Here is a 25151-nt window from a genome sequence, read left to right as displayed (position 1 = left end):
AGTGCCCCCGGCACACACACACACACACACACACACACACACACACACACACACACACAAAGAATACATTTTGAAATTATCATAATGTATTATTTTTAGATTAAAAAATGTTTGTTTTCCTGAAGTAGGTTCACTTTTTTTCTGTTCCTCGGGAGTAAAATCCTTTGGAACATCACCTTGACTTGTTTTTATTTGGTGTAAAGCAGTACCATTATCCATAATCTCTCACTGATGAAATACCTCGGCTTGTTTGACCAGATGATATCACCATGGTGATATGCCCTGGTATCGGTAACCACAGCGAGAAGCATTATATCCGAACCTTTGTGGATTACGCCCAGAAGGACGGCTACCGCTGTGCTGTGCTGAACCACCTCGGAGCGCTACCCAACATCGAGCTCACATCGCCACGCATGTTTACTTACGGTAACTCATCAAGTGTTTATCTCGAGCCAGACAAATGCATTTTGTCGTGTATTGATCTGTAACTCAGTCAACCGATCCTCACAGGGTGCACGTGGGAGTTTGCCGCCATGGTTGGGTACATCAAGCGGGCGTATGCTCAGACCCAGTTGATAGTGGTGGGCTTCAGTCTGGGTGGAAACATAGTCTGCAAGTTTCTGGGGGAAAACATGTCCAACCAGGAGCGAGTGCTGTGCTGTGTCAGCGTCTGTCAAGGTTACAGTGCTCTCAGGTGGGTGGATGTCTCATCGCTTAATCTCACTCATTGTATGATAACACAGTCGTCTCATTTTTTTATGGTGTATGTAACGCCTTCCATTTTTTCCCCTGCATTTCTTATCATTTGCTGCAACCGCCGTATAGATGTTGGAAAGTAGAAGTGTTGATGTGCACGGCGCTGTAACCTAAACTGGCAATCTGACCTGTTCATAAACACTTTTGATAGCGACACGCTGGTGAGATATTACGAGGGACAGCTGCTGTCGAACCTCCATGCACGTGCCAGCAACTCCTAGCAAACAGAAAAGACCCCAAGTTCAGATATAAGCAGCACAAGTTCTTTCCTTGTGTGAAGCGACATTCACGACTCTTTTTTTTTTTCTCGATAGTTGAAGTTATTGCCTCTGTTCCAAAGTCATTTGGATTTAATTCTTAGTTTTGGGGCGTCAACGTCTCGGCCAATTTGCTGTTGGTTATTGCCTGACGCTGTCTTTCCTCTTCGTCGGCATGACTCTTTGTCCAAGGGATTACGTCTGATATGGCGTCGTTAGGAATGCTGAGTAGCACGGTGAGCACTAAGCTGACTTCCTGTCTGTTTGTCTCTCAGGGCCCAGGAAACATTCCTGCAGTGGGATCAGTTCAGGCGCTTCTATAATTTTCTCATGGCTGACAACATGAAGAAAATAATCCTCTCACACAGGTAACGCCTCTGGACCGAAGTTTAGCGGCTTTCACTGTGATACCTTAATGGTGGTTTAATTTGGACAAGAAAAATGATAATAAACCATCAGGCACAAGCAGTTTATTATGTTTTTCTTCTCTCTCTTTGTTTTTATTCTTGTATGTCCTCATAGAGTCATCGGATTTCAAATGCACCATTTAAACTCTTTTTCTTTGCTACTGAACGTTTTACTAGGAATAGATGTTTATTGTTCAAAAAGTTACAAAACGCTAACTGTTGTGCATTCACATGCTCCCTCTCCTTTTTTTGCACACTCCAGGCACAGCCTATTTGTGGGGAACTCTGTTAAAATGATAGCCGGCGATCTTGGTCGGCTATACACAGCAACGTCTCTCATGCAGATCGATGACAACATCATGAGGTACATGAGAGAATGAAATGGTACAAATGACGTATGACGTGGATGTCATTATTATCACACATCATGATATAATATGACAATACAAAGAATTTTCCTGCATTGTACGATAGGGACACAATTGTATTTCATTATTACAATATTCACCCCAATAAAGTACTTCTTTTCCTTAAATTAAATGACATGAGATTTTTTTTTCTCCATTAAAACACATTTCATGTAGAACAATAATTATATGAATGAATGAAATCACAAATATGCAGTGGGAAAAAATGATATTCAAAATATCTGGTTTTCAAGGAATATATTGTTTACATTGTAATACATTCTAATAGAATGTCGTTTACATCCATGCTCCTCACGCAGCACCGTTAACAAGTACTCGCAGGTGATGGAAACCTTCGCTCATTGTTCAGCAGTCGTGTGACTGCTGGATTGAGCATGAATAGAATTGTGTTGCAGCTGGGATTCGCACATCGTATTACGAACGTCCTAAACTGCTTCTCCGTTCTCCTCTTTTTCCCCTAAAAAAATTCTTCAAATGAATCAGTTGTGTTTTTCATGTCTTTCAACAGGAAATTCCACGGCCACAGCTCTCAGTACTCGCAGGTGATGGAAACCTTCGCTCATTGTTCAGCAGTCGTGTGACTGCTGGATTGAGCATGAATAGAATTGTGTTGCAGCTGGGATTCGCACATCGTATTACGAACGTCCTAAACTGCTTCTCCGTTCTCCTCTTTTTCCCCTAAAAAAATTCTTCAAATGAATCAGTTGTGTTTTTCATGTCTTTCAACAGGAAATTCCACGGCCACAGCTCTCTCAAAGAGTATTATGAGAAAGAAAGCTGTGTACATTACATTCACAATGTAAGGCAACTGGGTATAACGTCACACAAATTCATAGTTTCTGTGGTGTTTGTCTGATAGACTGTTATTGTAATTTTGTAGGTAAATGTACCACTGCTGCTTGTGAACGCTGCAGATGATCCTCTGGTTCATGATTCTCTGCTCAAAATCCCCCGCACATTAGCAGGTAAGCAGTAATTTGTCATGACAACCTCCTCAGTGACACAGCAACATGTTTAAACTCCGCTTCCAAAGATTATAATTGGTTTGCTTTCGATCAGTGTTCATTTCAAATCCAAAACCTCAATCGAGCAAAGATGTATTGCTGGCAGACCAAATCTCAGAATTGTGTTTTTTTGTGGCCTAAGCACTTCAATTTGAAGTTTTCACATGCTTCTTGGTAAGCTGTGGACACATCTTGATGAGCCCTCAGGAAGAATGTTGTCAAGCTAGACAACTTGACTAGGTTCTGATGGACTACTTATGTCAGCGCTATTTGAGACTATTAAGAAAAATCTGAAAGTGGAACCTGAACTGCCAATTCCAATTGAATGCCTCTACTCAATTTCTCTTGGCGTAACATTTTAAGCGACATATCCGGTATGGCTGTGTTCACAGAACACAACCTGCATGCCTATACGCCTAAATTGCATGAAAACAACTCCATAAGTGTCAACACAAGGCAGTGACAACACAGTAGGAAAATAGCAATACATAAACAACACAAATATGCAAATGTTGATCCGAGGTTCCTGTTGTTTTTTATTTTTTTTCCTTTGCACCGCTATAATTCATGTCCATGTCATTTTAAATCATAATAATTCTGCCACCTGACAGCAACAAAACAAAACTGTGTCACTTGACCCATGCAGTGTTATCCAGCCTCTGACACTTGGGCTACTGCCCTATTTCCAAACCCAGAGGCTATTTGGGAAAAGAAAAGCCCCACATATGTGAGGCTTCCCTTGTGAGCACGCGTGTACCGTAACATGACTTTCGGTCATGTGTCTTTTAAGAAACACAGTTGTTGGTTTTAGAATGCAATGCAGTCACACAGTCAAACCAGGAAAGGGCATGACAGAGCTCCACGGTACATGCCGCTCCTCTCATGCTCCAAACGGCAACACAGAATACCTCCATACAACCTCTATACAGTAGCTATTCTTATTATTTTAGTGCAAACTTGAGCTTGCCTTCTAACCATCATTCTTTGCCTGGTGAAAAAAACAGCGTTTGTAGGGTGCGGACAAGCACTTAAGGCAGCTTCCATGCGTGGTGCACGCAGTTGAAAGCCCTGTGGGATCTTAATCACGACCGAACTGAATCAGTTCCTCCCACTAACCCAGATAAGAGGGACAAAATGAAGAGATCGGGGCCAATCCTTTATAGCTGACCACGCTGCCCCGCTTGGGAACAGCTGCAGCCCTCTGTGCAAGTTCACGTGGCCTTTGGCTAAAGATGAATGATTTATCGGCTTCAGGGAGGTGTCCTAGTTTTTGCACGTTATCTTTTTTATTAAATCAGATCGACTGCCAATGTCCATTTTAATCCACAATCACTTGGTGGTGGCTTGACACAACGAATTGTTGTCCATTCTACTAACACTGCGGGAAACTCATGTAGCTCCCCGATATTTCACTGCTGATTATGTAATTTGTCAATGCTGCCACAAGACTATGTTATACTATTCGATTGTGGTTTTCACATTTACCACGTTTGCTATTTGAATGCTTCTTTCAGCACCCGTCTTCTCTACTTGGACTGGTGTGTGCACAAGCTTTACATTTGTGTTCACCAAACTTATACTCATTTAGACATTTGACCGCAGCTTTTTAACCCCCCCCCACACACACACACACACACTAACACTTTCTCTCTCTCATTCATACAATAAAATGCAGTGCAGTGAATGATATACGTTGTAATTTTTTTGACATAAATTACCATCATTTTCAGATAGCGCCCCCCCCCCACAAAAAAAAAGCAAAGAACAAAATTGTAGAATTTAAAGCCGCAATCATGCAAACAAGTGGGTGGAGGTATTTAAGCTGTCACAGTTTTGGTGACAGAAAGCACACTCAATTAGTGACTCCTAGGGCAGGTGATCTAGAAAATGGATGAATAGAGTCGTGGGCAGCTTTCTAGCACCAGGTTGCTATTTGGGTGCCTGATGTCCTGATACCTATCAAGGGAGACAAACCTTGATCTTTGGTTGCCAATTCTCAGGCAGCTGTCCCAGCTTGGCTCACTGTAATTTGTCAAATTCCGTTTCTCGCTCAACTCCTCTTTAAGCTTCGTCTACTCTTGTCAGACACATCGACGTCAACATCTGCAACTTTCCTTACAGTAGTTCAAAATTGAAGCCGAGGTTTCGTATGTAAATAACGTGTGTTCATTGGAATATTGATTGTGAAATTGCATAATGCTGTATCAATGACTACAGGGGGTCCCCCGTTTACAGTTCCGACATTTGAGCTTACGAATGGCCCAGCATCAACTAGTTTGCTGATTCTAGTACCGAATTAGCGCATCAGGGGTCACCAATGTGGGGCCCCCAAGATTCATATGCGTAGCCTGCGGCAGAAATCATTAGTATGGTTGGTGTCTTCACATAAACAGATATAATTATTTCTTAATAATAACGTTCAATACTAACATTAACAAAGGTACATTGAGTCTCATCTCACATGTGAAGAAGGACATTGCTTTACTGCCGTCCATTTGAGTCTTCCATTTTGGTGGCCTGCAAGTGTTTCTTTTGAAGCAAAGATTTACCGTAACTCTGATTCTAGTACCGAATTAGCAAAGGTTCATGATGCGGAACACTGTGTTCCGACTCAGTTACAATTTAGCGTCATGTCGCTGCCATAGCTGTTGCATAGCTGCATTGCATAGCTGTTGCTCTTCCGACTCAGTTACAATTTAGCGTCATGTCGCTGCCGTAGCAGTGTAGCTGTTGCAAACCAAGGACCCCTGCACTGTCATCTGGCTAATTTGACAACCAGGGCAAATGTACAGTACTGACAAGTCTGAGACCAGTTTGGGCCTTTTGAAAACAGCTAAATAGTTTTTAGTTGCTGTGTCCATTGACTGACTGTAATGCTTTTTCTCTGTTTTATTACACTGTTATGGAAGACTGTGTGGTTGTGTGGCAAACTGATATCGAACCGATGAGTCATGCTTTTATCTGTACAAACCAGTATCGGTATCCTATTGTTGGCAACTCCTCTGTTCCCGTGTTCAGAGTCCAGAGGTCTAACGGCTCTCTGCTTTGTGTCACTCCGTAGAGAAGAAGCCCAACGTCATCTTCGCCTTGACGCTACACGGCGGCCACCTCGGCTTCTTCAAGGGCGCCGTGCTTTTCCCCAAACCCCTCACCTGGATGGACAAAGTGATTGTGAGCTACGCCAACGCCATCTGCCAGTGGCAGAAGCAGAAACCGCCTTGCCAAAGCGACCACCTGAGCGAGAGTACCTGCACCAAGGAAAAAGCCTAAAGCCTTTGGCTCCGTCTTTTTTCTCACTCCCTGATGGTAAACCACACAAGACTCCACTGTCCCGTCACTCAGGAGACATGTGGAAGTGCTCCCTCTCTCCTTCTGCCTTCCTCTTTGGTGCTGCGCCCGCCACGTGTCCCCATGCCTTCAGCGCAGTCACAGGAACAACCATCTGCTTCTGTGAAGTTCAGAGCAGGAACACATGACTTTTTGACGTGTGCTCACCGGTGACCTTTGTCAATGAAGGCAGTGACCAAATATGAGAAGATGCGGCCCATAAAAACGAGGCCATCAGAGTAGTTTAGTGCTGTGCTTGGTGTCCGTTACCGATCACTGCTTATCGCCACCATTATAGCCTCCATGCAGCGTCCTTTTAGTATCCATTCCATCCTTAACCATTGTGACCGAGTCGGGTTGGAAAGGTAAAAACTGGGGTCAGTGTATCACATCATGCTTTGGGAGGCCCGATCCAAGTTATTATTAAAATTAGCTCTTAAAAAACAATGTAACGTCTTCATAGGACTTCTTTTTGCGCCAACTAAAATCAACCAAAGGACTCCCTGGCGCTTACTTTATGCATGACACCTTAAAAAGAAGAAAGCTTATTTGCTTGGGAGCAGGGATCACCCCAAATGGGATCAATGCACATGGCCACAGTCACAATCTCTGCTTCTTTGCACTTTATAGCTTCACCCATCCCATGTATTATTTTTTTTAAATACGCTCTCCGCTATTGAGACGACAACGTCGCTAATGTGTGAGGTAATTCCGATGTTCCGCGTGTTGTCTCTCGTTGGTGTCATCGCGATCTATTTCTCTTCCGTTCGCCTTTGACCAGCTGCAGCATCAGTCGAGAGGTGAGCGTCTCACCTCACTGCCAGTGCTCAGAAGCCAAAGCCAAGCCCTCATTCCCGGGAACGTCGAAGGGACGGTTTTGCAATGGCAAGCACACTTATTAGCTTGGTTAAAACGATCTCAGCTGTGAGGTACGACGAGTTGAAGGGCCAAGTTACGAAATGATAAACCAAATGTTTGTTTTTGTGAACCGTTTGAACAGTGCTAGTGATTGTAATGAGTTGTTCATATATTATGTTCAAATATTTGGTGTTCGGTGCTCAAGTGCGTCTACTTGAACAAAAGCGAAATGCAGTCAATTGCTCGAATGCAACTTCAGACTTCAATTCTTTGAGCTCTAATTGCAGAGATAAAAATGTTGACTCTAAGGCAAAGTAACACGGTCATTTTTTTTTCCTCTAAAAATTGGGACATTGACAGATGAGTTTACTTCAAAACGATGATGCACTGCAAACAAAGCCGTAACAACAGTGGACCTTGAAAGAGTCAGCACCTATCTCATATGAAACTCGATTTCGATCTAACCTAAGTCCTTTTGTTTTTGTTCCAATGTTGGGGTTGGGGTACACAATAGAACACACAATTTACACAATGGCTATTCACTGAAATGAGAGATATGATGTCCACCTGTACTAATAAACAGGCATGTAGCCTGTTTATTAGTACAGGGCTGTTGCTGGTGTCCAGCATCTTCAACAACAAGCTCGGTTATTTTTATTTATTTATTTATTTGACCCCAAATTCAATTTCTCAGTCAGGCAAAAATGATCCCACTGTTGCGTCCCTCCCACATTCCTCTTTCTCTTCTTTGCAGTTCTTTTTCATTCACTTGTGACCATTGTACAATATGGTACAAAGTGGTGGTGTCTAATTTGGTCGTAAGGTGAAAAACAATCATATTAAAAATAACTGATTAATATTTTTTTTTTGCCAGCATAGAATATAATAAGAATAGAGAATACAAAAATCCCTGCTACCGCCTACTTTCTAATACCAATCAGCATCTCACCCAGCGTGACGCCATTGCTTGATTTGTTTCCAGTTCAGCCTTCATGAATGAGAATTTGTTTTTGTTTTGCCTCCTCCAACTTAACAAATATTCATTTTTTTGTGTGAATATTTCTCCAAATATCTGTTGGTCTTTGTATGTTGGTGATGGAGTAATACATACTTTGCCATTTCGTCACATCTGTCAAGCAACCAAAATGATCGACCTTAATAAATGAAAGAGTAAATATTTGAAAATGCATTTATTTTGAAATATTTAAGAGCTCAGGATTGGAGCTAAAATAAAGGGACTGAAGGCAATAAGCAATCAGAAGAGATTCATGAAAATCTGTGTAAATACGACACCATGATGGGGGACTTTTAATGTTGTGTACTATACTGTAGTTGTAAAAGAAAATGTAGTCATATGTGCCCAGGCCATCGAAAATCAGCGTTTCCTTTATGGCATTTTGGCCTCATACTTTTTTTAGGGCAAATGAATAATTCAAAACTAGATTCCAAAAACACTCAGCTTGGATGGAGTCACCATTTTTTTCAGTATGTGGTTGAGAGCTCGCCGTCACAATAAGCCACAGTAAATATACAGCTTTAATGTTCTTTTTGTTGTTCATGCTGAAATACCATAAAGGGACGTGAAAATGATAAGAAAGCTGTACACATTCTTTTCTCATTTTGGACACTGGATCATTTTTTATTTCCTTGTTTTCTTTTTCAAGAATCATTATATAAGGAATTGTGGTTAAAATAAATTTTGTCCAACAAAAACACTTTTTCTGGTGTTTTTTTTTTTTTCTTACCCAAAAACCTTCAGAAACTGTGCAAGACTCTGTCATGATTCTGACATCAACAATGTGTTTGCAATTTCCTGACACATTATATTACAGCCAGAAAACGTTTTTTTTTTTTAATGAATATACTTATAAATCCACTGCAAATTACAAAAGACATTTGTAGTGCTCCGGGCAATTAATTGTTGCTATGAAATTATCTGAAGAGTAAAAAAGCCACTGGGACAATATATCGTTTAATACCACGCAGGTTTACTTGTAACCACTTTATAACCCTTCTCATGTACTCTTATGGTATCCTGCATTAGAACCACTTTATTTTCTCTTAGCATTCATCTGGCGAGTTGTCGGCACATATTCTTCAAGTTGGAAAGGCAAACAGTGAACGCACCTCCTCTGTTTGAACAGTAAAAAGAAATATCTGCTGCACATCTCAAACAACTCTTTCTGCAATATCTAAACATCCATATCAATTATCACGGCAAACCATCTTCTACTAACTAAATACTTTTCTGCTCAGCGCTGCCTTACGGATTAAAAAAAAAAAAGAGAGATTCGTGCTATCGCTTCAAATCAGAGTGGCTATTTGATCATCATCTGCGATGAAGGCCATCCTGGTTCAGAGAGCCGTGTCCTCGGAGCCGAAAAGCCTGTTGGCGATAGCCTGGCAGTCCGCCACACAAGCTTTCCCATCAAAATCTGCAGGAAGAATGTCGGCATCAAATTCTTTCAAGTAGTTGTCCAGCTCGTCCCCGTGAACAAAAACCTGAGGTGAAAGGTATTCATCAGACGAGAAGCCATGCGGAAAGAGAAGTGCGTGAGCCCCGCCCCTCTGTCCATACCCTTTCCAGCAACTTGCTCTTCATGAAAGGCTTGACCACATTGTATGTAGTGGTGAAGTACCAAGGCTGGTGGGTGACGTGAACCGCCTTGAAACGGGCGGGGAACGAATCCTGCACGGCGAACAAAACCGCGGTCGAAAACTGCTCATTGTTGAGTGTGTTCAGTTGATCGATGGCCTATTTCTCGACTGACCTGCAGCATGTCCACCATCTTCTTGAGCTCAGCCGGCTTAATCCCGGAGGCGTGCTGCATGGTAAAGCCCTTGAAATTCTCAATCAGGACAAAGCCATTGATCTGGGTCTCTTCATTCTCAAGCAACTTCTCCAGGATCACACAGTACGCTCTTAGAATCTGACACATGCACACACACACACGCACACGCACACACACACAGTGGAGCGGTGGCATTAACAAGACCACTATCAGACAAACACTTAATGCCGGTCGATTAACGTGTAGATGGATTTAGTATTTCTAAATGATATTTCAAGCCTATCAACATTTTTTTTGTTGTTGATTGTTTTTCTTTTTTTTTTTGCAACCTCATCAAAGGTGATCTCGTCCAGGTCCCAGTTCTCAATGTTGAAGAGCAGCACGACACGGCCGTATTTGTCCCTGCTGGGCAGAACCACGGGGTAGCCCGACTCAATGGTGCTGCGGACCATCTCGGGCGTCAGGTTCTCAAACAACTCAGGGTACTCCTTCCTGAAGCGCACGTAACCTACAAACAGCCACGACAATGCAAGATATTCATGGCGGGTCATGAACAGTCATTGCTGTGCGTGTATGAGGAGATGCATCACACACAATGACACTACTGTTTCATCATAGCATGTGCACTGTATGCCCTTTTCATACCCCAAAGACCCCAATTAAGGCCGTGCGCGCGCATGAGTGTGCGAGTGTTTGTTTTTCACTCACAACCCGAGGTTAACCCCTCAGAAAAAGTTCACATTTGCACACCAACACAAACGCTTTCCCTCATTAAACATGTGAGCGAAATGGAACTTTTGTCTACTTTTATCTAGATATGGCTAGATGCGCGCCTTGAGTTCTTATCATGCTCAAAAGGGGAAATTCTTGGGGTTTGGAAAACAATGCTTTCACTAAACTTAAGCGAGCTTTTGTTCTGAAGAAAAGTCAAGTCAGTTGTCCCTTCCTTGTATATAAAAGCAATTCTCACTCAACATATTCATATGGAACAGGCCTCAAACAAGGTTATAAAGTTAATTCAAACTAATGAAAGAACTACAACTGAGATTGAAAAAAACATTTTTGTGGACAAAATAAAATAAGCTTTTAAAACTTTGTAACTGTCATTGACAATTATACCGTTGCAGTTTTTTTTTTCAACTCAACTCAACTGTATTTATAGAGCACTTTCAAACAGCCATCACTGCATACAAAGTGCTGTACATGGAGCAATTCAACATATACAACAAACAGTAAAGCAAATCGGTAATAAAGATGGTAGAAAGCACCGAACCGCAAAACCAAGAACAAAAATAAGTCATGCTGAGTCAAATGCCAAAGAATACAAGTGAGTTTTGAGGCGGGTTTTGAAGATGGGCACCGAGGAGGCTTGCCGAATATTCAGTGGGAGGTCATTCCAGAGAGAGGGACCAGCAACAGAAAAGGCTCGATCCCCTCTGAGCCTCCGTTTAGTTCTTGGTACTTCTAATAATGTCTGGTCCGCAGACCTGAGGCGCCGGGCAGGTGTGTCGGGGCGGATGAGCTCAGAGAGGTAAGGTGGCGCAAGGTTATTTAGAGATTTGAAAACAAATAAGAGGATCTTGAAAATAACTCTAAAATGTGTGGGGAGCCAGTGAAAGGATGCCAGAGTAGGAGTTATGTGCTCCCTCTTACGAGTACCAGTCAAGAGGCGAGCAGCGGCATTCTGGACCAGCTGGAGACACTTAACGGAGGACTGGCTGACTCCAAAGTAAAGGGCATTGCAGTAGTCGAGCCGGGATGTGACAAAGGCATGAATTACTGTCTCAAAGTGTTCATGAGAGAGGAGAGGTTTTACTTTGGCCAGCCGTCTAAGGTGAAAGAAGCTGGATTTAACGTCGGCCGATGTTATTGCACTTTAAATTTCAAACTTGGAAACAACTTTACGGCTGCACACCCACCAGTAGATGGCGGTGATGCCTCATTGTAGATATGACATCAGCACAGTTTGTGAGTTCACTGGGAGTCCAATGAGTGTTTTATGCAACCTACCTTTTTCGACTGCTGATTACGAAAGGCAGATTAAAACCTTTTTATTTCCCAATGAATGAAAAGAGTAGTTTTTCATTTGGCAGTTTGGTGTTTGGCAGTGAATGAAAACACCAACTAACTTAAAACTATGATTATAGCGAAAATATCCTTTGTTTTATTTTGTCAATTAATTTCATACATGAGATTTTGGGGTTTATTTGAAATGCATTTATATTTCGTTATTACTATACGGCCATACAGAAGAAGGAAGCTCAACAGTCGTTTGCGAATTGTAAATCCAGGTATTTTACTTTATTTCCCAAGAGTGACCTTGTTTTATCGTCTTGCACTCCACAAATACGCCCTGTTGTGAAAGCACGATAAAAATAAAGAATAGGTGAGTTTAGTTGTGATATTTTTTAAAAATGAACAAACTAAAACTAATATAAACCAAACTAATATAACAACCTGACAGACCTGCTCTGAAACCTAATTTAAACTAATTGAATATAAAGGGCAAATGTCAAAATGAAATAAAAACTAACTACCAGTATAATGCAAAATCTGACACTATTACAACCCTAGTCTAGAACCGCGTTTCTCATGTGGGAAGAAATCAACTGAATCCCACATGATCAAGCACGAGAAAACAGAGGCGAGGCTTTTGATTTTTTTTTTTCTTTCTGCTGTCCACTCCAGGCTCTCTCCCACGTGAATAGAATGAAGTTACTGAATTAACAGTGGTAATGCTTCGGCAAATAACGATGATTACGTTTTTACTAATACTAGATAGACTCTTACTGCTATGGCGTGCGTCTGGCCCTCACAGCCAGACATACAAAGAACACAGTAATCTCATTCACATTTGGGGTTCACCATGAACAAATTCACCAATTTCTTGCGTTTGGACTTCCACGCATGTCCACTCTATAGCTCATATCAACCAGTCAATCAATCAACAGCGTCAAACTGAGCAGCAGTACAACCAGTGTAACTCATGGCACTCTGCTGTGAAGTTCCCACCAGTACATACACGGTGAGTTCCCAAGTAAAATATACTTGCTGTCCCAGTTGGAGACAAAGGAGGTCTTTGTCAGGGCCTCATCAGAGCCTCCAATTAACAACCACATGGCTCCCTTTCTCTGTGATGGACAGTATTCATGCTAAAGCGGAGCACAAAAGAGGCCTCCCCCTCAATTACTGAAGCTATCAGTAAATATCAACGGAATGTGAACAAATGCTAAAACAATGATAAGGCGAAAGATGGTTACCCTTCATGAGTTCATGCGTCCTGACAACATCAAACTTGCGGGCTCGCAGGAAGCGCAGGAGCAGAGCGTCGGGCTTGTCCCCGAAACGCTCCAGCACCAGTTTGGCCAGGTCATCTCCCTCGGCCGCCCTCTCCTTCATCATGACGCGCAGATCCTTGAGGGACAACATCCGCCTCTCCTCGGTCTCGTTCAGCTCATCTTTAGCCTGAAAAGTGGTCGTATCGTATTTAGAGTTGCGCAGTTGACGTCAGCCTGCCCCGTCCAAAGCCGTCATACCTTTTGCGCGGTGTGGCCTGGCATTTTGTGACATGGCCCAAACACGGGCCCATGATCCTTCACTGTCAGATGCTCCAGCTTGGATCTCATGGCCTGCTCGTCCTCTGACACCACACGGAAAGATCCAGTCTGCGTAACAGACCAAACAGCGATGTTGATGAATAATAGCTTTTTATACTTCATGAGACTCAAATTGACTTTGACTTGAACCACAAGACTTGAAAAAGTCTTGCCAGTTTACATTTGTAAATCTGCAATTTAAGAATAATGTGATGCTAGTTTTGCTTTGGAAATAAAAGTTAGATTTTTCTTTTTTAATCCATGAAGTAGTCATCTTTATTTTTTACAATTACTACATATACAATACAATACTTTTTTCAGGTTCAAACACTTAAAAAAAACTAAAATATTGATGTTTTTTTCTTACAAACAACTGACAGGTTTTTTTTTTTTTTTTTAGAAATACTGTATAGAACGTTCAAGCCTATCAAGCCTATCAACGTCATGGAGAAAATTTGGCAAGCTGTAAAGCGATGAGGCACGGAGACTGTTGACATTCGTCGACAGTCCCTTAGCCAATCAGGATGCAGAACACAATGCACTGTAAAAAACAAACAAAAAACCTGCATTAAAAAAAAATCCATGAAACAGCAAAGCCGTGAAAGAAGAATCGTGTAATAGCGAGGGATTACTGTATATATAAATTGGAAGAGAGAAAGATTAACCAAATAATACCTCCATTTTCTTGCAATTCAGTCGTAACTCGACATGACGTGCTTGATTTTTACCACGCTAACTTTGGACTTGCTTGAAACTTGAAGGTCAAGACTTGACACATACTTATGAATTGCACAGTCAAGTCATAAATACAATCATATGTTCTCTTGCCACTGGTCTTAACATGGCATTCTGATTATTAATATTGCGTTTGTGGAATATGAGTCAAGCTGAAAAATCCACCCATTTTTATCCATCTCAGGGGGCGGCCATTTTGCCGCTTGCTGTCCACTGAAAATGACATCACAGTTGCTCGGGGCTGAGGGAACAAACAATCACGGCTCACCTGTTTTCTGGGTTTGATGTGATTGCTTGTTAGCTGAGGCCTCAGGGACTGTGATGTCATTTTCAGTTGACACCAAATAGCAGTATAAGGGCCCCTGAGATGAATGAAAACGGGGATTTGTATTGCTTCATTCATATTCCACAAATACAATATTAATCATCAGAATGCTATGTTCAGACTATTAGCGGTGCATACAACATATTATTGTGTCGAAAAAGTTTGACTTGACTTTCCCCTTGAAGTGTCAGGCATGCTCGTGAGCTGGCGGGCACCCCAAGCGACGCACACCACCGAGTGACTCCTTAAGCTGCTTCACATGATTACAGAAAAAAGACCTGTATAGCCACGTCTTAAAAAAAAAAAGTGCTCACGGGTCCATCCCAGAGCAAGCATCTACTGACACAATGATAGAAAGTTAAACATCTCACAGTATTTCATTTCACTTACAGCGGCCATGTTTGCCTGCAGTATCTCACAACAGCGTCACTGTGGAGAAAGATGACAGGCGTTTTAGCTACGTTCTGTTGAACTTTCACATACTGATGAAAGAAATCATTCTATCTGGAAATATTATTGATGATTTATTTCTTCATCTCGGAGGAGCGTAGTAAGATCAAGTAGCTAGCGAGAAACGTCCATCTTACCTTTAGCAGGTGGAGAACGATGAGTATTTGGGACTGTGGAGGAGGAAGAGAAGACCACGGGAGGAAAGGGGGCTAGAAGGGGAGGATGCATCACTCACTTGGCACCAACCAACCGACTCATTTGCATAATGCAAATTGAAGGTGGAGCTTAGGGTGGCAAGGGTCACTCAATGGGAGAGACAAAAAAAAAAAAGGAATATATACCAGCCACATTTTTTTGATAAGGACTGGTTTAAGCTGCCTAGCACATTTCCATAAGTAGCAATGAAAACTTGACAACAAATTAAATAAAATTCGACTCATATCAATGAATCATATCAATCATAACAATGACTGTAAGTACGAGTGAAATATTTCAGTTTTTGTATTTGTTAGATAAGTTGCTAGTGTACGGCTACCAAAAGCCTCTAATTCACTTTTTCAAGAAAATTTTACAGAAAATGGATGGATGGACTTTAGCAAAGGGTAAATTGAGTTTGAATAGGGTTTCTGAAAAAGTATTTGTGTTTCATACAGCTTTCCTGAGTTATATTTGAGTTTCTCCTTCAGAAGTGAACTATTGAAATGAATGAACTTTTAAATGATATGAAAATGTATTGCGCCACCTCCACAGCATATACTCTACAATCACTCACATTTACACTTTTCATTTACACTTCATCTGACATGAGGTTGAACAGCATTGTGGAACAGCACGTGAAATGTGAAATTTGATCTCCTAGTTGCATGATTGTGGACGTGTCACACGAGAGAACTGACCACACTCGACTTTATATTGCACCTTCCGCTCTGTGCATTCCTTTGGAGGCGACCTCTTGTTTTGTTTTTTTCCCCCCCATCACATATGAGTTATGACCGACCAACTGTGGCTATTTTAGTATTTAATAATTGATCACAACAATTAATTTCAAAACAAAGAGCACTCAGAGTATAAAACAAAGGTCAGTGCGTGCGAGTGCTCGTTATAAGCTTCGATTTTTTTGTCTTGTATCCATTTTTCAGCAGAAAATATTCTGATGTGATTACTAACGGAAAATGATGCATCAGTCCACTAATTTTATACACTTGAAAGCTTTCTGACATGCTGAAATGTGAGCGAGCAGAAGTGTTCGCCATCTCGCAACCCGAGCTTGATGCTTCACTGGCTCCTTCACACACACTGAGGGGCCTCTGTGCTGGCCGACTTACTGTACTTTGTGCTATTGTTCTTCTACACAACCTCTCATTAGCAGACCCCCATGAATAAGCCCCCCCCCCCACACACACAAAGGAAAAATGAGTTAATAATGCCTTCGGACCATCAGGCAAGAGTGTTGATGTTATGACACTTTGCAAGCCGTTAAGAGTCTTCATGATGAGTATACAACGAATCGAGTTGACGAGCTTGAATATCAAATAAAATATCTTTGTAGTGCATTCCAAAGTATGTGAAATGATTTGAAAAATCATTGTTTTCTGTTTTAATTTACATTTGATACAGCATCCGAACTTCATTGAAATTGGGGGGTTCGTAGAATGTCGTGCCATATGTGATTCTGAATGGCCCACAATTTGGACAAAGGGAATATTCATGTGTGACTGAATGCTTCAAAATAAGGTAGTATAAACTTATCGTACTGATAATGATACTTTTTACATGGAAGTCAGCATTAAAAAGACGTTTAATAATTGACCATATTTTCATAATGGTATTTTATAAACGTTGCCAACAAAACAACACATTGTACTTTCAGCCATTTGCTCTGTAATACATACAAACCTCCACAAGATGGCGGTACATTGTGGTCATTAACGATTATGTATTAGTCCTTACGTTGATTTTATGAACGATAAACGTTTTTTAATGCACTATTAAGTTACAGTAACCAACATTTGCTTCTGATGAGATACCAACTCATGTCAGAGTGAATACAGAATGACTACGAGTGTTGTAAATATTTATCTATGTATCCATGACTTCATAATAAATTCCCCCTCCACAATTTGAGGTACAAGTGAAAGAATGAAGCTACTCCGAACAGCCTTTAAACAATAGTGTATGACAGTATAACATTTAATATCAGTTATGATTGATGGGAAAGAGGACTTTATGGCTAGATGAGGAACTTACTGCATACTGCAGCACAATGCATTTGTTGTATTCCACAATCTTAGACAGGAACAGTTCTTGGTCACATGGAATAAACACCACTATGGATGGACTACTATAGTTCCTCAATTGCAAAATATGTTGTCACTTAGATGGCGCACATCAGATACTCAAAGCGCTTTTCACTGTTACCACATTCATCTACTGATTGATGACGCAGCATAAGGAGCAACTGAGGGTCAGTCTCTTGCTTAAGGGCACTTGGACATGGTCGCAATGGCCGCGGATTCAGCAACCAACCTCTGGGTTGGGAAATGACCACTCGACCGCTGAGCCATGCCGCCCCGAATGGAAATTAACTGAACATAAACCGGGACATTCCCCATCTTAACAGTTAAAAAGAATTACGCTTTGTTCATGCTATATTTTATTTCATCATACAAAGCCATTTGTTCTACATCACCATAAAAAAATTGCAAATTCTGGACACAGTGCATGCTCTCAATTCTCATACAATGCTAAAAATCAGATGGTGATATTAAATGACAGTTCTATCAATTTGCAAATATAAAGATCGGGTTCCAATTAGTTTAGTACACTAGTCTTTCTCGAATAGTGACTGATGCTTTATGGGGGAAGTGGGGGTGAAAAAAAAATCCCGTGTTTTCTCTTGTTTGTATTGTCTTTTTTAGGTCACAATATATGAGGCATCAGGAAGCACGCCTACATTCATGCAAGCTCACAAAACATATCTAACCATAAATCATATGAGCAATAAAATATTACTGAGTCCACAAATAGGCTAAAGGAAGTGTAATAACATATTAACAGTACAAATCAAAGGTCATGAGGTCAGTGATAGACTACTTGAAGCAAAGACAAAAGGAAAAATAACTTCTTGGTAAATTAAGTACGTACGCAAACGTGGAGGCACTTGTCGGGAAACACATCTCATTTGAATCAAATGAAGCAAATGTAAACGGAAACAAATGTAGATGCTAATTATGTGACATGATTGGATAAAATACACAAAGTAAACATCTCCAGTGGTTTCTTCAGTCAGGTTCAAAGTGTTTGGCCGGTGATACGTAACAGTTCCTATACGCCCCCGTTTACCCTTTGACTTACTTGATGATTAAACAGGCCCTGTTCACATAAAACTCTGAAATGAAATAACTTACATTTAGATATCATTCATGAAACATCTTAAAAAGTACACCGAAAGGTCTAAAAACATCAAGCATTGTTAATGTGTTCCCTCAAAAATGCACCTGCGGTGGATGATGAAAAGTCAAGGACCTGCAACGGAAACACTGTCATAAACGTGGAGAGAAATGCCCTCTGCACACTTACAACAGAAGAGGAATCCAAAAACAAAGCCAAAATCTTGACGAGCACCCTGGCCGACTTCAACATCTCGTGCCCTCAGCCCAAAAAGGTGAGTGAGGCCATGACGGCGAAGCCCAGCAGGAGGAAGAGCACCTTGAGCAGCTGCTTCCCGGGGGAGTTGAGCTCATGCGGGAGGATCTCGAGGAAGGTGATGTAGATGAAGGTGCCCGCCGCCAGGCCCTCCAGGAAAGATTGGATGAGCGCTCCGGCCGGCAGCTGGGCCTCAATCACGCTGATGCCGATGGCGATGCCCAAAGGCGACATGATGGCGAACACGCCGATGTAAGCGGCCACCCACGCGGGACGAACGGCGCTCTGGACCAGCTTCACTGACAGGCTGAACACGATGATGCTCTTGTGGACCAGTATGGCAATGCAGATTTCCAACACCTGTGCGGTGAAACATTTGGTTTTCATTCATTTCAACATATATTTAATCTTTAAGAAAGGACATTATGGCTAAGCGATATGGAAAAAAAAAAAGCCTAAATAGTCTAAGGTTATAATAAACAACAGTGAAGTTGTTGATGCGGCGGTTGTGTTTGGCGACGTGTCCAAGTGCTACATAAATACGGTGTTGTGTGTGTAGTTCTGTCTCCACGTGTACAAATGATTGTCTTTAAGGGTGCTTGGGATGGGCGAGTACCGACACCAGGTATGGGTATCGGACCAATATCGGCCTTATTTCAAAGTATCGAGGTATTGCTAAGGCTGCCGGTACCGGTCACTGATACCTCAGGTGTGCTTTTGTGGACGTTCTGCTATCAAAGATGTATATGGCATGAGAGACTGACAGAACTTTTTTCCTGTCAATTGCATCCTTGTCCACCCTCTCATACCACCATTAAGATGAAATTTCTACGTGTATGTTTATCAAGTTTATATTCATGCTTAGAGGACATTATTACTATGTTGCTACACATTTTTTTTTTTGCCAACTCAATATGGGTGGCATGGTGACATTCTCCATGACAGTATTTCATGCATTTACAGTACTTACACATTTAACTGCTTTAATTGAGTGAAGAAAATAGAAGGTTGTCGTTATTCAGTGAATTAATAAGCCCAACTTTTCCTGCTGAATGCAGTCCCAGGTAATATAGCACCTTTACCTACTCGTGCGTATTATACAGAGTGCTCAACTCACCTGATGCCTACTTTTTTTGTACTTATATTTTGTAATATGAAAGATATTTTCCTCCGGTTAGTTTTATTTTATCTTTAATCCATGTAGTATTTTTCTTATTTTGTAAAGGTAAAAAAAATATATATTTATTAATACCAGCTGATATCAACCATTTTTCAGTCATATCACCTAGCCCTATTTTGCAACTTTATAGTGTCATGCTTCACAATTAATCGTTGACCCTCGATGATTTTGCACTTCAATTTATTTTGGACAAACACTGACAATCAGAGAGTTGTTTGTTGTTTTGTTTTTGCACGTTTGTTTGTTTATTAAAAGTGAACCCTAAACTTTAAAAGTTTCTTGTGTCTATTTTGGACTTGAATTAACGCTTGCAGAATGACCGTTTCTCCGTTTTGTCAGAAATAAACAAGCGGTCTTTCTTTAAAATGATCTGTTATTGGTTGAATTGGAATTTTATCAAAAGAACCAGTAGTATCGGTTACTTGGTATCAGTGATTACTCAAGAGTTGAGTACTCACACTGGTATTGGTCTGAAAAAAAGTGGTATCAAACATCGTAGACAATGGGTGTCCATCGCTCATTTGCATGAGACATGGCTTTTCACTCAAAGTATGCTGACATCAGCAAGACAATAAACAAAGTGTGCTCAAAGTCTTGATCCTTGGGCAGGTCAGAGACACGTTATTATGACAGCCTGGAACTGTTATAAATTGTGAAGAACATGCAAAAGCTATCTCTTGTAAACATCTATTTTTGAAGCTTGGAGGTGAAAAACCCTCAAGCTACACCAAAGAATGTTGAGGCTGCATTGATGGGGGCCCCTTGACCACATGACGACATTTAAGTCTTATGACCGGAACATTCCTTGCTTGTCAAAGCATCCGACCAGAAGCTGGAACTTCTCTCTTTAATGTAATGTAATGTAATGTAAGGATTGTTCTCAGAAAGTATGGTCCAGGAGTGTCACATGAGAGCCAAAAAATGAACTTCTTTAAAACCAGGTCCAAATGATATATGCTTTAAGTCAAACCTTCTTGCAGTGTAAATTGAATAAATAATGATCGTTCACTCAGCCCTTTGCAAGACATTGTTGAATATCATGGTACTGCACTCCATTGTTTCATACTGGAGGGCTTGGTACCTGAACACTAAGCACTCAAGTAAAAACTAATAGTTTTTAATATATTATTTTGACACTTGAACACTTTCACTAGCCTGATACAAAGATACTCTGTTTAAAAAGTGGTACAAATTACCAAAGATGTTGAAAATTACTTCTGAAAGGTGAACAATGGCAGTAACGTTGCACGTGGTTTCATTACAGCAGAGGGGACAAACTCCAGGCCCAGGGGCCAGATCTGGCCCGCCACATCATTTTATGAGGCCCGTGAAAGCAGCTCAAACATGTCAACTTCCATGATCCCTTCTAAAATGTCTACCAACATTTTAAATTCTCATATATAGTAAATAAGAGACCTATTCTAAGCATTTTCTTGTTACCAAATCCCTCATGATAGTAATTTAAACAATAGTTGAATCAACAGTTATTCTTGACTTCTTTATACGGTTTCAGTCATAACGGCCCTCCAAGTGAAACGGTAACTAAAATGTGGCCCGCGCCATAAATGAGTTTGACACCCCTGCATTACAGGATCATGTGGACACCACAACTGTTCACTTCATAAAATACAAAATGCCTGCAGCTGAACTGTGCACCTTTCAAATCCTGCTATCTCACGCACAAGAATGCACTGCAGAAATAGTGCAGGCAACTATAGTGTGAAAGGAATTTAGCGATCCATTTATTGTTGGCATGCCTCGAATAAAACCTGACACCATGCTTGATATGCAGCTTACATGGTTGTCGTAGAACACACATAGAGAATTCTGTTTTTTTTTTGTGTTTTTCTAACGTTAACATTGTATTTTACAGTAAACGGATTAAATTTCAGGTTCAACTTACTAAAGTAATTCCGATGGAATTATACAGTACATTACAGTGTAAATAATCGGTGGTACCTCGTGGAGACAGAAGGTAACACACGTACGGTCATTTTTTTCTGCCGACGTATTGTCACATTATGAACAGCGTGGGGACTCGACAGTATTGTGTCGTATTGACATTCTGCCAGTTCATTGGGAAGAACTGATTTTGAAACTGATGCAGTTTAAGGTTATAAGGGGCTCATGGGTGTGTTGGTGCATCACGAATAGGAAGTGGCCGCAGCGGCTATTTTTCACCACTCAAAGTACATTCACATACAAATTCCAACACAAATCTCCGTAAGGTTGTTTATTTTATCCCTGCTGAATGTTTGCAATATTGTAAGCAGTGAATTCTGCAAATGAATTGTAAATGACGGGAAAAAATATTGACTCTCGAAGTGGGTCAGTGTTTAAACATTCTGATGATTTTTTAGAACCACTCTTAAGTAGTCATTGGCCCCAATTTATGATAGCCAAGAGCTGTATCCAAAGTGTAACCAAACAGAATCTGGGTACACGCTGCTCAAATATTCAGTATTACCTATAAAACGGAGACAAGCCAGTGTACGATAGGCATTCCTCTTTTCTTACCTTCGAGTCAGTGTCCTGCAGGCCGATAGCCAGCCCCTCGAAAACTGAGTGGAGCGACAACGAGAGGAAGAGCATAAATGAGCGAAAAGGCGAGTGGGCCTGAAAGTCGACATGGACATGGTGGCCGCTGTTCTCCACATCTGGAGTCACAGTGGAGTCGTGGCCGTGACCGTGGCCATGGCCGTGGCCGTGGCCATGGCCATTCCTGTTGTCCTGTATAAGTGGAGCTCTCTCATCCGCAGTCCCACCCATCTCCCGACAGTTCAGAACGATCCTCTCCAATATAAGGACCATGAAGAAGCCGGCAGCCATGATGAACTCAGGAAGGGGAAAGTTAATCTGTGTGACAAAAACAATGAGATTAATCACTTAATCAAAATTAATCATTGGTATATCACAAAGTTTTGTTGAAATGTACCTAACCCGTTCTATTACATTCACACCTATGGAGAATTATGTATTATATTATGTATTATAATGAATATAGCAACTTCATTGTTTTTCAAGTACAATTAACACCTTTAAAACGCAATTCACGACTTGCTGTGGACTGAAAATGACATCACAAGTACTCAGGGCTCAGGCACTGACCTATCACAGCTCAGCTTGTGAACGTCACATAAGCTGTGATTGGTTGTTACCTGAGACCTGAGCACATTTTCCGTTGACAGCAAGTGACAAGATGCGTTAAGGTGTTAATTTCCCACGAAAAATAATCAATTTATCAAATGTATTAAAGACAAAATATTCATTTTATACCATTGAAAATTGTGAAATTAGTAAAGCAATTATTGGACTAAATTAAAATCTTCAATGAACATGAAATAGATAGTTTTCCATTGAGAATCATGTCATGCACAACTTAAGCGATCACAATAGTGCGAGGTAGGGAGGAGTTCCCGCGCCGGGTGGGTTAACCTCAATCATGTTGGACTCCAGGACGGCATTGATGTCCACCAGGTAATCTGGGATGATATCCAGCAAACATGCTGCCAGGAAGACTCCACCGGCAAAGCAGCTTATTAAACTCAAAACTGTGCGATGAGTCTCTGAAAATGCAAAGATTTGTTTTTTAATCTTTTTTTTAAATCACACAAGATCACACATTTAAATAGATCCCACAAGCTTTTTTTAGGGCGATTTAATGACAAATGAGAATAACAACCTATACTGTACTGTTGAGAATATAGGACTGTAAATGGGATAAGAAAACCTTGATTTGTCTCACAATGGAGAAATTCCCAAATTGCTTCCTCACCACATTAGCTGATGGTAAGTACAGTATGTGCTTTTTCAGAATAGCAAAGGGTCCGAGGAGCTGACTCTAGAACAGATAACTTTACAGAAAGTTCCTTATGCTGAGAGTGCAGTAATATTTGACTTCCACACGAGACTAAATCTAGATCCCCTTTCGGACAAGTTCCCTATAGTCACCACCTTGGGTTTCACTATTAATACGTGTGAACATTTAGTATCCCTTTGGGCTAGACGAGAGCACAAGCAGCAGTGTATTGAGTTTGTATTCGCATAAAAGCCATTGCATTAAATTCAATATCTTAATAAAAAGAGTCGGTGACTAAATGTTACAGTCCCTGGCATGAATCAACGTGTTTGGCGTAATCTCCTCAAAACACCAGCACGTTTGTTTCTCTTCACCGTTGATCAAATCACTGATGACAAAAATCTAACATGAGCACGTGACTCTTCACTGAGAAAAAATTACATTCAAGCAATCCAGCCTAGTTGATCAGAGTCCACCTCTCAACAATAGTTATATTTGGAAACCAAGAGTTGGTTTTCATGTCATTCGGTCAATGTAATACAGGTACTCCTTTTAAAAGCAACAAAATAAGCCCCCACTATTGGAGAAATCAATAATTGCACTTACCTGTCCCGTTTGTGTCTCTGAACCATGTGACTCGAGCGGGGATGAAACCGAAAAAAAGAGTTAGGAGCAGCAAACCAAACAGAGCGCCGACTTTCACTTGAAGCAAAAACTCCATAATGTATTTAAGTGTCAGAAGAAGATGCGCTGCCTACCAGACCTAGTCTTAAGATTAGTTGTGAACCTACATTAGGACTGTTTGGCAAAACAATCACAGATGGACTATGGAGAACCCTTCTACGGTGGCCGACAATGGTCAATGTACAGCTGACAGCAAAAGACTCACAGACAAGGATGCATTCATAGATGACGCTTAAACCTATGGATCCCCTGCAACGACACGTCAACACCTGCGCCATTTTGGATGTGGTATATCTACCTGTACGTGGTTGGAGGCCATGTCATATGACGTGAAACGCAAAAATTGTGTTTCTATTACACATTTGCGATATACTTAACCACACGTCTCAAAATCCGTCTATTTTTATGATTACCTGTGACATTTGACTGTTTTTTTTAAATGTGTCTGTTCCCATTACCAATTTGCTTTTGCACAATTTGTATCCCGCCGTTCAGCCACACTTAATTGAATTTCTTCAACTTAACGTGGAGAGTATTGGGAAGAAAGCACATCCCATCAACAGCGCCTCGTACCTATGCGATAATTTGTTTCATTTAAACCAGGGGTGTCAAATTCATTTCACATGGTGGGCCACATACGGCCTCGGTAGATGTCAAGTGGGCCGGACCATTAAAATGATACAATACTTTGCTATAAATAACCAAAACAATATGTCTTTCCTTTGTTTTGGTATAAAGAAGCACAAGAACATTAGGAAAATGTTGAAATTTAATGAACATATCTTTTACAAAACATTTCATGAAGCACCTTACATTTCCTTCGACAAATGTGCAATTTACTTTTATCATTCACATATATGCATTGCAACTGATCCCACTGATTGTACAAACTTTAACAAGTAATTGGT

General features: G+C 41.0%; 3 protein-coding genes across 3 annotated transcripts; 1 reads left to right on the top strand and 2 right to left on the bottom strand.

Annotated features, from left to right (window-relative positions):
• Window positions 1-232: 232 nt before the first annotated feature.
• Window positions 233-8750, top strand: LOC109514410 (monoacylglycerol lipase ABHD2-A-like). Its single transcript, XM_019867504.1, has 7 exons — window positions 233-426; window positions 511-694; window positions 1289-1381; window positions 1683-1784; window positions 2578-2647; window positions 2729-2813; window positions 5914-8750. The coding sequence occupies exons 1-7, from the start codon at window positions 270-272 to the stop codon at window positions 6120-6122; spliced, it is 900 nt and encodes a 299-aa protein (XP_019723063.1). The 5' UTR covers window positions 233-269; the 3' UTR covers window positions 6123-8750.
• LOC109514409 (retinaldehyde-binding protein 1-like) lies at window positions 8447-15155 on the bottom strand. Its single transcript, XM_019867503.1, has 8 exons — window positions 15073-15155; window positions 14876-14914; window positions 13366-13494; window positions 13090-13294; window positions 10159-10337; window positions 9809-9967; window positions 9616-9726; window positions 8447-9539 (listed from the first exon to the last, which is right to left on the bottom strand). Exons 2-8 carry the CDS (start codon window positions 14882-14884, stop codon window positions 9393-9395), a joined length of 939 nt encoding a protein of 312 aa, XP_019723062.1. The 5' UTR covers window positions 14885-14914; window positions 15073-15155; the 3' UTR covers window positions 8447-9392.
• A 2804-nt stretch (window positions 15156-17959) lies between these two features.
• On the bottom strand, window positions 17960-24794 carry slc39a1 (solute carrier family 39 member 1). The gene is made up of 4 exons (XM_019867585.1): window positions 24166-24794; window positions 23196-23326; window positions 22278-22616; window positions 17960-18940 (listed from the first exon to the last, which is right to left on the bottom strand). Exons 1-4 carry the CDS (start codon window positions 24278-24280, stop codon window positions 18587-18589), a joined length of 939 nt encoding a protein of 312 aa, XP_019723144.1. The 5' UTR covers window positions 24281-24794; the 3' UTR covers window positions 17960-18586.
• Window positions 24795-25151: the final 357 nt, after the last annotated feature.

Source organism: Hippocampus comes, unplaced genomic scaffold (genome assembly GCF_001891065.2).
Source record: "Hippocampus comes isolate QL1 unplaced genomic scaffold, H_comes_QL1_v1.1 scaffold2, whole genome shotgun sequence".
NCBI lineage: Eukaryota > Metazoa > Chordata > Actinopteri > Syngnathiformes > Syngnathidae > Hippocampus > Hippocampus comes.
This window is presented reverse-complemented; position numbering and strand designations above follow the sequence as displayed.